General features: G+C 35.6%; 1 protein-coding gene across 1 annotated transcript; it reads right to left on the reverse strand.

Moving 5' to 3' along the window:
- Positions 1–429: 429 nt before the first annotated feature.
- Positions 430–1,727, reverse strand: LOC128042557 (uncharacterized). The gene is made up of 4 exons (XM_052633945.1): positions 1,169–1,727; positions 949–1,068; positions 699–856; positions 430–630 (listed from the first exon to the last, which is right to left on the reverse strand). The coding sequence occupies exons 1-4, from the start codon at positions 1,725–1,727 to the stop codon at positions 430–432; spliced, it is 1,038 nt and encodes a 345-aa protein (XP_052489905.1).
- Positions 1,728–15,017: the final 13,290 nt, after the last annotated feature.

The raw sequence follows: 15,017 nt of genomic DNA on the forward strand, positions 1-15,017 counted from the left end.
TGCCTTATCATAAAAGGCTTGGAACTGAGCTGAGGTATACTCAGTCCCATTATCAGACCTTATGGTCTTTAGCTTGCAACCTGTTTCAGTTTCAGCAGCAGTTTTGAACTTCCAAAACACAGAGGCCACCTCTGATTTCTGTTTCAAGAAGTAAAGCCAACAATATCTCGAGAAATCATCAATGAACAATATGAAATACCTGTTTCCACTTAATGAATCAGTCTTCATGGGGCCATACACATCAGTGTGCACCAATTGCAATCTTTCAGAGGCTCTCCAGGCTTGATTTGAGGGAAATGGAAGTTTAGCCTGCTTGCCTAGCTGACATACTTCACACACATCATCATGCTTCACTATGTTGGTGAAGTTTTCAGCTAATCCTTCTCTGACCATTTGAGCCATTGATCTGAAATTGGCATGTCCAAGCCTTTAATGCCAAAGCTTGGATTCAACTGTTGTAGCTGCGTAGGCAGTGTCTGACTCTATTGTCCAGTCAACTACAAAGCTCTTATCAGTCATAGGGACTGCCATCAGCTTGGATCCACTTGGATCACTGATTTGGCATTGGTTATCTTTGAACATCACAGAATAACCTCTCTCTCCAGCAGTTGAGCTATACTGAGCAGGTTTCTGTCAATTTCAGGCACCAGGAGCACATTTGAAATCACTTTGGCACCTGTGAGAGTGCATATCAGCACATCACCCTTGCCTTCAGCTTGAATAAAGTGGCCATTACCTATTTTGATTTTGGTTCTGCAGCTTCTGTCTAAAGATTTGAAGATTGCAGCATCAGGTGTCATGTGATTGGTGCATCCACTGTCTAGAAGCCAACCAGATGAGAGCCTCTCCTGTACAGCTGAGCATGACACAATAAAAACTTACTCCTCTTGGTCACTGTCCTCCTTAGCTACTCGAGCCTCAGCTTTCATCTGTTGAAACTGATTCTGCCTTGATTTGGCCTTGCTTTTGCAGACTCTTTCAGCATGACCCTTCTTTTTGCAATGCTGGCATACAGCATCTGGATTGAACCAACATTTTTCTTCTGGATGACTAGGCCTCTTGCAATGCCTGCAAGGTTGGTCATTGCCCCTTGCAGCATCAGGCTTAGGCCTATTTTTCCAGGTCTTCTTGCCTTTATAGGCAGTATTGGTTTTTGCCTAAAAGGCACCTTCCTGGTGCTCCTCCAGTCTGCTAGCTCTTCTCTGCTCTTGTGCATAAAAAGCATTGATAAGCTCTGTCAAGGGAATGCTGGTCAAGTCCCTTAAGTCTTCGAGAGATGAGATTTTTACCTCATACCTCTCTGGTAATGTTGAAATCACCTTCTCCACTATCCCAGCTTCACTGAACTGCTCACCAAGGAGCCTTATGCTGTTTACCATAGCCATAATCCTGTCAGAATATTGCTTGACACTTTCTTCTTCCTTCATCTTCAAGTTCTCGAATTCTCTCATTAAATTTAACAACTGTTGCTGCCTTGTCCTCTCTGTCCCTTGAAACTCCTCTTTCAACTTATCCCAGGCCTGCTTTGGTGTTTCACAGGCCATAATCCTTGTGAAAATCACATCTGACACTGAGTTCTGTATGCAGGACATAGCCTTGTGCCTCTTGGTCCTCTCATCAGCATGCTGCCTTATCTGAGCCACTGTTGGATTGGCTCTAAGTGGCTCTGGTTCAACATCAAAGTTGACCACCTCCCACAGATCGAAAGCCTGCAGGTAGGTCTTCATTTTGACCACCCATATGTGATAGCCTTCCCCATTGAAAACTTATGGTGTAGCTGGTGAAAAGTTTGATGAAGCCATTCATTGAATACCAGGTCCCTTAAGAAATAGGCTCTAGATACCAATTGTTGGTGCACTAACAGAAATAATAGACTCGGCAAGTGTCTTGTGCAACAAGCCTCGATGCTTGCTGAGCAAACAAATAAATTCGAGCAAAAGAAAAAAAAGAAAAAGCTAGAAAAATGGAGAGTATTTGATGAACAAAACTTGATTCATTCATAGAATTAACAGTGGCAAAATGCCAATACATAAATCAAGCTCTAAGCTTGTCAAAAACAGTAAACATTCACCTAATGGTTACCTAACACCACTAAACATTGAAACTTGAAGTAATTAACTTGTGCATACAAGCAAAGTTGAATTAACAGCTCATATGATAGAAAATTACATCAATCATCTACCTAACATAGTTCTAAATGAACTAAATTACATTTCATTGACTAGAAATTACAAAATGAGCAAAATAAGCTTGCATCAGCAGCTCCTACATAGCTTGGTCTTCATGGCCTGCCTGCTGTCGAGTGTTTGCTTCATACTGACCAACTTCATCATATATAATGAGGTTTGAAATTCTGACTACAGCTACAGCGACATTAAATCATTAGTATTTCAAATGATAATTTATTGGGAATAATAGCAAGCTCAATGGATTTGATAGAGCAGGGTCCATCAGTGAGTTTGAGGAGCAATAAATTTTTTCAAATGATGTACCTTCATCCCTCATAAATGTAAAAACTTGGCAACAAATGTTTTGTGGGTTTTTATTACAGGTTTTTTACTGGAATGACAGTTGGATTTCTTGTTGGATTTTGGGGTGTTTTCGGTTCGTTAATTATTAGCAGGTCTTGGAGACATAAATACTTTCGGCTAGTGAATAAACTAGAAGATTGGATCAGATTGACAATGGCATTGGAGACAGTCAAATTGCAGCAAAGACTTCGACTGAAAGACTAAGGTATAAAATGCTCTCCATTTTCTCTCCCTACACGTTGGGGTCTGCTTCCTAGTCATATGCTAGTTTTAATATATTGTGTGCTTTATCATAGTTGTGTAATCTTGAATATATATTTAATTTCCCGTGAATATATATACGGACTACTTTTTTTGTGTGTGTTATTATTTTGGTATATCAAAACATTTGTAAAATAAGGTTTAATTTCAAGTGATACTCACTGTTGCTGTATCGATATATAATATCTAAAGTCCACAAAAAAATCTAGCCATCAGCCTGCCAGAAAGAATACAGGATGAGATAAGTAGCTTAGAGACATCAATGAATCAAAAAGTGAATTCAAGGAAACAAAATTCCCAAATGAACCAACAAAGTTCATTCTCTATCATAGCGAAACGAAGTAAATTAAGAAACAGATGTTTCTTAATGAAACAAGCAATAAATGAAGGTGTATTAGAGTGTATAAATACACTCTTACTGAAACTTTCCCACATAGACAGATCAAATTCCATTTCCTTGCAACGTTTTCAGGTCAAAATTGTTCACAGTTTTTCATGAGCTACATGTAGATTCTTTCTGTTGAAAAATGGCCAACCATGCTGCTGTTATGTTTTTGTTAAAGTACATAATACTATGATGATTTTGTTGAGTGCATGCAGCTTGTATGCATGCTGCAGCAATTGTGCACGTTATAGCAACAATATCTGTTTTAGTTGCAATGTAATTTAGTTTGGTTGAAAATGAACTTTGATGTTGATGTTTTGATGGGATGATTGAGCTGATAAATCTGCTTATCCATGTGTACAAGCAATGTTTTAATAGTCCTAATGCTGATTAGTGGGGTTAGTTGAATATTTGGTGATGTATTTTGACTATAAATGTATTGTTTTCATATTGAATGAGCAAGCATATCAGTTGTGTAAAGCAGATTGCTTCCTTGCTGCACGTTTGTGAGTACGTAAATTGTTCTTTGTTTCTTCCTCCTTTGTTCTCTGTATTGTTCTCTTATTTTGCTGCTATAAAAAACCCAACACTTTCCCAGAATATGACCATTTCCTGCAACTCTAACTATTAAAAGCCATTCTCGGCCAAAAATTAGTTTCGAACATGCTATTTTCTGACACTCTTTAGTATAAGTACACTCGTCCCACATAAACAGATCGAATTCCATTTCCTGGCAACGTTTTCAGGTCAAAGTTGCTCCCAATTTTTCATGGTTTACATATAGATTCTTTCCCAGAATATGACTACTGGCTGCAACTTCTTACTGAAAGAGTTTCTTCCATCTATAAATCTCCAATTCCAACATTTCAGACGTCATCCCCGATTGGTTTTGGAATTTGCCTTCAAGACTCCTGTTTTTAAACCTATCCTTCAACCAAATCAGTGAGAGAGTTCCAAATCTGCGCTAAAATTTGGTACTTACCCTTCAACGGATTTGAGTTCGAATCTTTTTTATGGCCCCATACCTCAATTCTTGTCTAAATCGACAGTGTTGGATCTGTCCAACAACATGTTCAATAGATCGTTGTCTTTCTTATGCACAGAGAAGAATAGTTATGTCTTATCTTGATCTCTCTAACAATTTGTTATCGGGACAGATTCCAGATTGTTGGACTACATACCAGCAATTATCTACTATCAATTTAGAGAACAATAATTTGTTAGGGGCAGTCCCCAATTCTCTGAGAACAATTGAGCAGTTGGGATCATTGCGTTTAAGGAACACTAGTTTGTATGGTGAAATACCTGAATCCTTAAAAAATTGTTCCAGATTGAAACTCTTGGATTTGGGGGAGAACAAAATAATTGGAATCATTCCACCGTGGATAGGGGCGAGACTAGAGAGTCTGATTGTTCTTTGTTTGCGATCAAATAAGTTTCATGGTGACATACTTTCAACTTTACGTCATCTACAATTTCTTCAAGTATTGGATCTTTCTCTCAACAATATATCAGGAAGCATTCCATCATGCCTCAACAATTTTACCACAATGGCTAACCATGGGAGCTCTAGATACCAATTGTTAGTGGTTTTGTGAAAGAAGAATAGAGAACAAAGAAACACAAACGTGCAGCATAGAAAGTATGAAACTATCAGCTTATCAATTCAACAAGAAAACAATCCACTTAAGTGATAAAAATCTACCAAATACACAACTACTCCCACTAATAACTTGGAAACTAGTAAAACTTAACTTGTACTCAAACTGATTATGTCAATCAGCACCTATCATTTTCAACCAAACGACATAACAAAAGAACTAAATTCGAGCAAATTTTGCATGCCCCAAGGGGCAAGGTTGTAACAGTTGCATGGTTGGTCAAATTGTAACAGTTCTGGATTCTTAAATTCCAATAACCTCAAATATATATTAAACTATGGTGACAACATATGAAGTACTGAACTAATTATTTCGGAATCAAATATCTTAATGATTGGCTCAAGTTATTTTTGAACTTAATCAATTTTTCAAATTTAAAAAATAGTATCACAAATAATTTTAATTTCGAACTCGAAGAATGTAGGAGTTAAACTTATTTTTTATTTGATAAACCAGTTTAATTGAATGAGAGCATGTAACTTAATTCTCTCATTTATTAGTTTTCCACAACCCACGCACAATAATCAAATCAAAGAAAAGAACAAGACAATGACATATTATTGTTGCAACAGACAAAAGGATAACAATTTTAGTCGAATCATTCCACCATGGATAGGAGAAAGACTGGAGAATTTGATTTTTCTTTGTCTATGATCGAAGGAGTTTAATGGAGACATACATTCAACTTTATGTTGCCAACAGTTTCTTCAAGTATTGGATCTTTCTCTCAACAATATCTCAGGAACCATTCCTTCATGCCTCTGCAATTTGACTGCTATGGCTCCCCTTGGAAGTTCGGAAGTAACAATCCAGTTGACGTATTATTATGTTGACATCGATGACACGGGGGACAATAATTCCAAAATTTGAGTATATGGTGGCACTGTTGAAGTTGGCTTCCATGCAGAACAAGGAGTAGCACAAGGAGCAGACCATGCAGCCCGAGCCATGCATGTTGCAGCTAGAGCCTATGCTGCTGATTTTGTTACTTCAAGGAAATATTTTGTTACTTATTTAGATTTGAACTAAGTTGATAAAATATTTGATGTAATTAGGTGCTGATGGATTGATAAATCAGCTTCACTATGTGTGCAAGTTATGTTTATCAATTTACTAGGTTACTTAGTGGTGTTAGGTAAATGTTTAGATGACATTTGCTTATTTTGACCAGCTTATTGACTGGTATATGTAATGGCTTTATGCCTTAATTCATTTTGTAATGAAACTTTCAAAAATTCTTCTTCATTCTCTGGTTTTTACTCAAGTTCTTAAGCTGATTTTGAATGTTTTCCTCAGCAAGACATCGAGCCTTCTAGCTCAAGTTTCTGTCAAATTTTTCATTCTGTTTTCTTAGTCCCAACAAGCACCTTCGATGATCATCTATTAGTTATATGAAAAGCTGTGGAACAAGAATATGTGAAAACCCCTGGACTATTGAAGATCATTGACTTGGCGTGCAACAAAAAGTGGGGGAATCCCTCAATAAATAGCAAGTTTGAAAGGGTTGATTGCACTGAATATATCAAGAAACATGAGGAAAGCATAACCAGGGAGATTGGCCAAATGAAGGTGTTGGAATCACTCAATTTGTCCACAAACAACCTTGCTAGTGAAATCCCGAAGAGCATATCTAGTTTTATCTTTTCTCAGTGTTTTGGACTTATCAAACAACAACTTATCTGGAAAAATGATGAATTCTTTGAACCTTTATGCTTTTTTACTAGGATGGCCGTTGGGTTCCTTGTTGGATTTTTGGATAGTTTTTGGTTCCTTATTAATTTGTATGTCTTGGAGACATAAATACTTTCAGTTGGTGAACAAGTTAGAAGATTGGACCAAATTGACAATAGCATTAAAGATGGCAAAGCTTCAATGCAGATTTCAATTGAAAGACTAAGGTATAAAATGCTCTCCATTTTTCCCACCCTACTTGCACGGGTCTGCCTTCTAGTCCTACTCTGTTATAAATATATGGTATTTCTACTTATAAAATTTACCATAGTTGTGTAATTCTGAATATATATTTAATTCCTAGGAATAAGTCTATATATTGATTCCCTTTCAAATTTTTTGTGTGTTACTCTGTTGATATATCAAAAAAAAATTATAAAAAAGGTTTGATTTTAAGTTATATTCACAGTCGTTTTAAATTATAAAACGGAGTCGACTTGGCTTTTGAAAAATGAAAATAAAAATGGGAGTCGCCACTAATCTTTTTTGATGAGGTGTGATCGGGTCACCTCGAAAAATAGTTGTTTTAATAAACAATTTGGTTCCATCAAAACAACTATTTTGGTCCACGAAAATTAAAAAACGGGTTCGGGAGTCGGTTACGTACAAGGAAGGATTAGCACCCTCGCAACGCCCCAAATTGGTACCTAGTTAATTAATTAGTGCCTTAGTGTCGAAGATTGAAAATTTGAAAAAGATTCAAAACATGATCCTTTGTTGCACTACACCAAAACAGGCTTTTAGCGGCGCTTTTTAGCGCCGCAGATACTTTTAGCGACGCTTTGAAAAGCGTCGCAACAGATGCCGCTAAAGAATGCGCCGCTAACTTTAGCGGTGTTTTTAGAAATAAACGCCGCTAAAGGTGTTGGTCTATAGCGGCGCTACTAGCACAAACGCCGCTGAAGAGTAAGACCTTTAGCGGCGCTTTAGTGGAAGCGCCGCTAAAGACCCTGATCTTTAGCGGCGTTTTTGGGAGAAGCGTCGCTAAAGATCAGGGTCTTTAGCAGCGTTTTTATCTAAAAGGCCGCAATAGACCCTGATCTATAGCGGCGTTTATACCACAAACGCCACTAAAGAACCTATTCTTTAGCGGCGCTTTGACCACAAACGCCACTAAAGACCTATTCTTTAGCGGCGTTTTCCCCTAAAACACCGCAATAGACTCTGATCTGTAGCGGCGCTTTCTCACAAACGCCGCTAAAGACCATGATCTTTAGTGGTGCTTTTTCCACAAACGCTGCTAAAGACCTTTATCTTTAGCGACGCTTTAACCAAAAACGCCACTAAAAAGGCCACCAAATTTAGTGGCATTTTTTTAAAAAAAACGCCACTAAATTTGGCAGATTTGTAAAATAAAATTTTTTATATTTTTGCAGCCCTCCTGTAAAAACAAATCAGAAGAAATCATATCTAAACCAGCCAAAAGTAATAAATCTATGTATTAAAGAAATAATATAATAAATATCAATAAATAAAATAAAATTCGTATTATTCTTACAAAAATGTTAAAAGTTAAAATGATAATTAAAAGTCAAAATCAAAGTATATTTACACGATAGTCTAAGACGGCGGCTGTTGCAACTGCTGAAACATCTTCATCATACTCTGAAGCTGCTGCTAGAGTTCATCAAACTTTTGACGCTGCTCTGCTTCCCTCGCTTTAGCCTCTGCTTCCCTCGTTTTAGCCTCTGCTTCCCTCGCTGCAGCCTGTACTTCTCTCGCTGCTGCCTCTGCTTCTCTTGCTGTCGCATCTGCTTTAAGCTGCTGCTGGAGTTCTTCATACTTTTGTTGAACCTCAGCTTCTCTCGCTACTGCATCTGCTTTCAGTTGTAGCTGGAGTTCTTCATATCTTTTTTGAACCTCAGCTTCTCTCGATGTTGCCTCCGCTTTAAGTTGTGTAATTTGCTCAGTTGTTGTCGCTTGCATCTGAGCCATCTAGTCTCTTAACCTCTGAACTTCAGCTTCGGCTCGACTCTCCGAATGCATATATTACTGCGAGCTAGATCCAAAATATTGGGATGGGTTAACAAAAGATCCTTGAAATCGAACCCGACCATACCTTTCAGGACCCAAAACTTCAGTGATAATCCGGTTATCAATGTCGTCAATATGAACAGAACTATCTTTGGAAGTAATCGCCTTCACTCGCCTTTTTATCCTTCAATTTTTCCTAAAAATAAATCAAATAGTTAGGAGCATAATATATATTAAAAACCCAATGCAACATAACTTAACAATATTTGCATTACAATAAATGAAATAAATCATTAGAAAATAAACACTATAAATAATTAAAACAAGTGAAATTGTATTAATTAAGCAAACGTACCATAATTTACTGACTTTGAGTCATAAGGTTTCCATCTTTCTTCCTATGTGTAATGTCAAAAGTTGAAGGCGTCCAACTTTTTGACCGGACGACAGTTCCTACAATACAATAGTAAAAATATTATTGTAAGTAAGTAATAAATATCTGCCAATATTAAAAAATTGAAAATACCTCTGCATGAGCTACACACGCAAAACTTTTCGACCCAGCTATGTGAGTGAATTTTTGTTGCTGCCTACTTTTTTTTCCAACTTCTTCACGATCCTACATTATGAAATTATTAGTACGTTAATTAGGAAATACTATACGCCAAAATAATTACAAAATTTTATAAGTTACACATACCTCTCCTTTCTTCGAAGTCCAAAATCTAACGACCTCTTCCCACTGGTACCTCAGTATTCCCGGCGGGACATTTTGTAATCTCTCGTCGAGTGTTGTTTTTATCTTAAAATAGTTTTTCTTTAAAGTGCTCTTATGGTCTCTCCATCTTTTTCCCAATGCCTTCTTTACATAAGCATCGGAGACCTCTAGAGCAAATCTCGCCTACAAAAAACACAACTTAAGAAAGTAAATGTAAACTAATCTTAAACCCAAGTATTATAAATGACATACACGTTTTTTTACCTTAATGTTATCGAGAGCTTGGTTCTTGTTACTTTCGGGCACTTTATGCCATGACTCGAAGTTAATTGGCAACATATTTGCATTCCCTGCTAGAATGCCCATGTATCCTGCTAAAAGGCGAGCTTCTGATCCAATAGGCTGACCTCTGGATACTTGGACACGCTCGACTGGATCTAGGTCGTATAAATCGCTCGAGATCTGCACGTCCGCGACCTCTCGCGCCCCCACAGTTTCATCTGAAAAATAAAAGTATTGTAATATACGAAATTTAAAAATAAACAAACAAGAAGTCAACACACATGTAAATTAAATGTTAAATTACTTTGAACTTCTATAGGTTCCTCAGGTGTAACCGGAACATTCAAGATCCAATAGTCATCATTGTTCGGTCTTTGTTTGTTTCACGAGTTTGGAGTACCTTGAACAATGCGGTGCGATTGCACTTTTCTTCTAGGCATTTTATCTGCAATACAAATAAATTAGTTGAAAACTTAGTATACAATTACAACAATAATTTCACATATAAAATAGTTGAAATATCATCATTCGTAGATGTAATTAGATAATCGTAAAAAGTTAATACATTATAATTCGTAAATCTCTTCATCCGTATCCTGGCGGACCCATTGAAATTGTGTACTAGTACTAGGGATGTTTTCGTTTAAGTTCTGTTCTGGAAATGGCAAAGTTTCTGTTCTGTCGTCAATGTCATGTCTACTTCCACTGCCCATGTCAAACAAGTCTCTAGGGATGTTACGGAGTACAACGTACCAGCCCTCATCAGTTGGGTCTTTTGAGTAAAAAACTTGTTTGACTTGAGAAGAAAATACATACGGCTCATCAATCAATTGTTGTCCTATGTGAATCAATCGAGCGAAGTTTACCATTGTGAAACCAAATTGATCATGCTTGATTCCACGTGCAGTATTAACATCGGCCCAATCACCTCAAAATAAGACAACTTTCCATTTGCCGTAGTAATTCAACTCAATTATGTCAGTAAGAAGTCCAAAATATTCCACATTTCCCTCCACAGGATTATTGTCCCTAGCACTAGCATAACTTGTAATTGAGGAATTAACCACTATTCCACAATTTTGCGTTCTCCTCAATCTCTCGCGATATTTTGTATGAAATCTGAATCCATTTATGAGGAACGCACTATATCTTTTAACCACCCGATTTGGACCTTGAGAAAGCCATTTAACTTCGTCGATGACGTTCTTCCCACTCCAAACCTATTGAATGGAAAGTAAACATTTGTATTTAAAAATGTTTTGAGTAAATATTATTATTTGTCGGTGAAAGCTCCAATTACATACCGTTTGGCTTAACCATTCATGAAAAGATTCTGTAAACAACTTATTGATATCTCGATGTTGTGTTCTTCGGGAGAGCGAACGAGATCTCAATATTTGTTTGTACTCACTATGTTAAAAATATGTTCAGTTTGTTAGATTATAAACAATTTTTAAATAATGAATATCCAACAAATTTGTAGAACTTACTTGCATAAAGGTTCCACTGATTCGTGGTGAAACAGAACATATCGATGTGCTTGAACCCACGATAAATCATATAATTCTGCAATTTCAACTTTACCGATTGGTTCTCCAAAACTTTGGAACAAATAATTATCGGCCAAGTTATGATCCGTGAGTCCAGCATTTCTATTTGTTCTGTTCAACCTTGTTTCAACATCTTCCAAATATCTTGAACAGAAGGTCATACATTCCTCTGCCAAGTAGCCTTCAGCAATCGATCCTTCTGGATAACGCTTGTTGCAGCAATAAGACTTTAATTTGGATAGGAACCTAAACACAGTATACAACATTATCAAAAGTTGTAACTAAAGGCATATAGGTGAATGAAGGAAAATTTTAAAAATTTCGATTAACACCTTTCTATGGGATACATCCATCGATAGAAAACGGGTCCGCCAAGAATTGCTTCATGCGGGAGATGGATTATCAAGTGAACCATAATAGTGAAGAAGGAAGGTGGGAAGATTTTCTCCATGTTGCATAAAGTTAAAGCGGCTCGATCCTGTACCTTCTGAAGTTCTTGAACATCCAAAACTTTGCCACAAATGGCTTTCATTATATTGGATAGTTCAATTATACAAGACGCGTCACCTTCTTGAAATACAACATCGTAGAAACAACTGGCGATAAATCTTGCATCAAGATGTGATAGTCATGTGATTTTAGCAAATATAGTCTTCGATCTTTAACACTAACACATCGAGATATATTAGATGCATACGCATCAGAACCTTTATATCCTTCAACACCATGCGAACACTTCTTTCTCTGTCTTCGACATTGAGAAAATAGAAAGCGACAACCGATATTTACCATTCGAAGTGGATTCGGATGAAGATCGGTCAATTCCCATCGAACTAAATCAAGTCGACTCGAAGATTGTCTTTTGATTTTCCGTCTACATTCAAAATTGTACAGACAATGTTCTCGCAGACATTTTTCTCAATATGCATAACATCAAGATTGTGTCGTAAAAGGTGGTACTCCCAATAAGGCAACTCAAAAAAAATACTTCTTTTTTTCCACAAGTCTGCCTCATTAGGATCATCCTCTTCATCGGAGTTATCATCAGCTTCATCATTTGATCTTCTATGTCTTTGCGTGTTTGGCGGTTGATTCATCTTCCCATAACTAAAATTCATATCTTCCAACATTAACAAGATTTCAGATCCACTTGTCTGCGAAGGAGCTTCTCTGAACTCTTCAGTACTGTCAAATACCGAACTCTAAGATCTAAATCTATGATTTTCCGGTAACCACCGGTGATACCCCATGTAAGAGAAATTTTTCCCATTGTATAACCATTGCGAACATGTTTGTGCAGCACAACAAGGGCACGCATAACGACCCTTGGTACTCCAACCGGATAAATTGGCATAAGCGGGGAAGTCATTAATGGTCCACATCAAAGCGCACGTAAATTAAAGTTCTCCTTTCTCAAGACATCGTATGTCTCGACACCACCCATAATTGTTTTAACTCTTCAATAAGTGGCTGTAAATAAATGTCGATATCATTCCGGGCCCTTTCTCTCGTGGATAATCATAGATAAGATAAGGGAAGATTGCTTCATGCAAATCCACGAGGCGATTGTAAGGAACAAGCACCATCGGCCAAAATCTTGTATGCGATTACTCATGATCTTGTAAGGATTAAATCCATCGATGCTAGGCCAAGCCTCACACTCCTGGGATCGCTTGCAAAGCTTGGAAATTTATTGTCAAATGATTTCCAAGCTAAAGAATCTGCCGGATGCCTTAATAATCCATCATCGGTTCGTCCTTCATGGTGCCACGTCATTGACTCCGCTGTCTTTGAGGACATGAAAAGCCTTTGAAGCCTTGGTATCAGCGAAAAATGCCGTAAAATCTTGACCGGCTTCTTTCTTGGCTGTGCATCATTTTCATCGTCGTTCCCATCTTCTATGTTTCTATTTATCCAACGGGATTCGCCGCATACATGACAGTACTGTTGGTTTCTCCGATCGCCCCAATACAACATGCAATCATTCGGGCAACTATGGATTTTGTTGTACCCAAGACCTAATTCTTTTATCATTTTCTTCATATCTTTGCATGACTGAGGGATCTTTGCAAACGGAAACATTTCTCTCAAAAACTCTAACAGCATTGTCAATGAGTTCCCGGTCCACCCTCCCAAACATTTTAACTGGAAAAGACGAATGCATAAAGACATTTTTGAAAATTTCGATCCCTCATATAGTTCTTCATTCATCTCATTAAGTAGCGCGTAGAACTTTGCCGCTTCTCCATTCGGCTCTTCATGATGTACACATCTTCCGGGTTCGGCAATCATCAGATGGCACAAAGTCGGGTGGGAACGATTGTAAACCATGACTGTGAATATTAAATGCTTCCCGCAACATCCCTTCCATATCATCCCCTCTAACAGACTGATGGTAAGCAGTACTATCATAAGATACATCCATCCTTGAAGAGGAAGTACTAGGCGGGCATTCTCCATGAAAAAACCATTGTTTATAACCACGAACAAACCCATCAACAATTAGATGCTCGTATACAACTTCACGATAATGTCAGTTTATGTTGACACACTTCTTACACGGGCAAAGAATCATGTTCTCTTGGCTTGCATATTGAAATGCAAAATCTAGAAAAGTTTGTACTCCATTTCGATAATCGTCGCTTACCCTTGACAAATTCATCCAAGACCGGTCCATTTCTTATTTCTTGAAGCCTAATCTTGACAATAATGTGCACATGTTTAGGATTTAGGAATAAGTATAATTAAGCTACGTAAGTTATGTTTATGTAAGTTATTTATTATGAAAATTATGTAAGTTATGTAATTTACGAATAATTAAAAATATGTAAGTTATGTAAGTTGTAAGTTATGTATAATATTAAATAACTAAGTTATGTAATTTATGTATAATATTAATGTAAGTTATGTATAATATTAAATAACTAAGTTATGTAATTTATGTATAATATTAATGTAAGTTATGTATAATATATTAAATAACTAAGTTATGTAATTTCGTATAATATTAATGTATGTTATGTAATTTATGTATAATATTAATGTAAGTTATGTATAATATTAATTAACTAAGTTATGTAATTTATGTATAATATTAATGTAAGTTATGTATAATATTAAATAACTAAGTTATGTATAATATTAAATAACTAAGTTATGTAATTTCATATAATATTAATGTATGTTATGTAATTTATGTATAATTAACTAATTAAGTTATGTAATTTATGTATAATAACTAATTAAGTTATGTAATTTATGTATATTAACTAATTAAGTTATGTAATTTATGTATATTAACTAATTATGTTATGTAATTTATGTATATTAACTAATTATGTTATGTAATTTATGTATATTAACTAATTAAGTTATGTAATTTATGTATAATATTAATGTAAGTTATGTATAATATTAAATAACTAAGTTATGTAATTTATGTATAATATTAATGTATGTTATGTAATTTATGTATATTAACTAATTAAGTTATGTAATTTATGTATAATATTAATGTAAGTTATGTATAATATTAATTAACTAAGTTATGTAATTTATGTATAATATTAATGTAAGTTATGTATAATATTAAATAACTAAGTTATGTAATTATGTATAATATTAATGTAAGTTATGTATAATATTAATTAACTAAGTTATGTAATTTATGTATATTAACTAATGTAAGTTATGTAATATCTTATATTTATATTTATATTTATATTTTAATTTTTACTATTCGTAAATTTGAGATTTTATATTTATATTTTAATTTTTACATAATTTGGTATCTCAATGTTTATAACGCTATTAGTTAAATGAAATATCTTATTTTAAGTAAAATGCTTATGAGAATTTTACAATTTTATTAATTTCATTAAAATTCTTAGCGAAGAAAGAAATTAATTATGAATTCTGTAATGC

The sequence above is a fragment of the Gossypium raimondii genome, chromosome 7 (assembly GCF_025698545.1).
Source record: "Gossypium raimondii isolate GPD5lz chromosome 7, ASM2569854v1, whole genome shotgun sequence".
In the NCBI taxonomy this organism is placed as follows: Eukaryota; Viridiplantae; Streptophyta; class Magnoliopsida; order Malvales; family Malvaceae; genus Gossypium; species Gossypium raimondii.

Coding starts and splice junctions, on each gene's coding strand:
- LOC128042557 (XM_052633945.1), bottom strand. CDS start 1,727: ATGAAGACCTACCTGCAGGCTTTCGATCTGTGGGAGGTGGTCAACTTT. Junction 1,069..1,168: donor ACTGGAGGAGCACCAGGAAG/GTGCCTTTTAGG, acceptor CCAACCTTGCAG/GCATTGCAAGAGGCCTAGTC. Junction 631..698: donor AAGCTGAAGGCAAGGGTGAT/GTGCTGATATGC, acceptor TGAAATTGACAG/AAACCTGCTCAGTATAGCTC.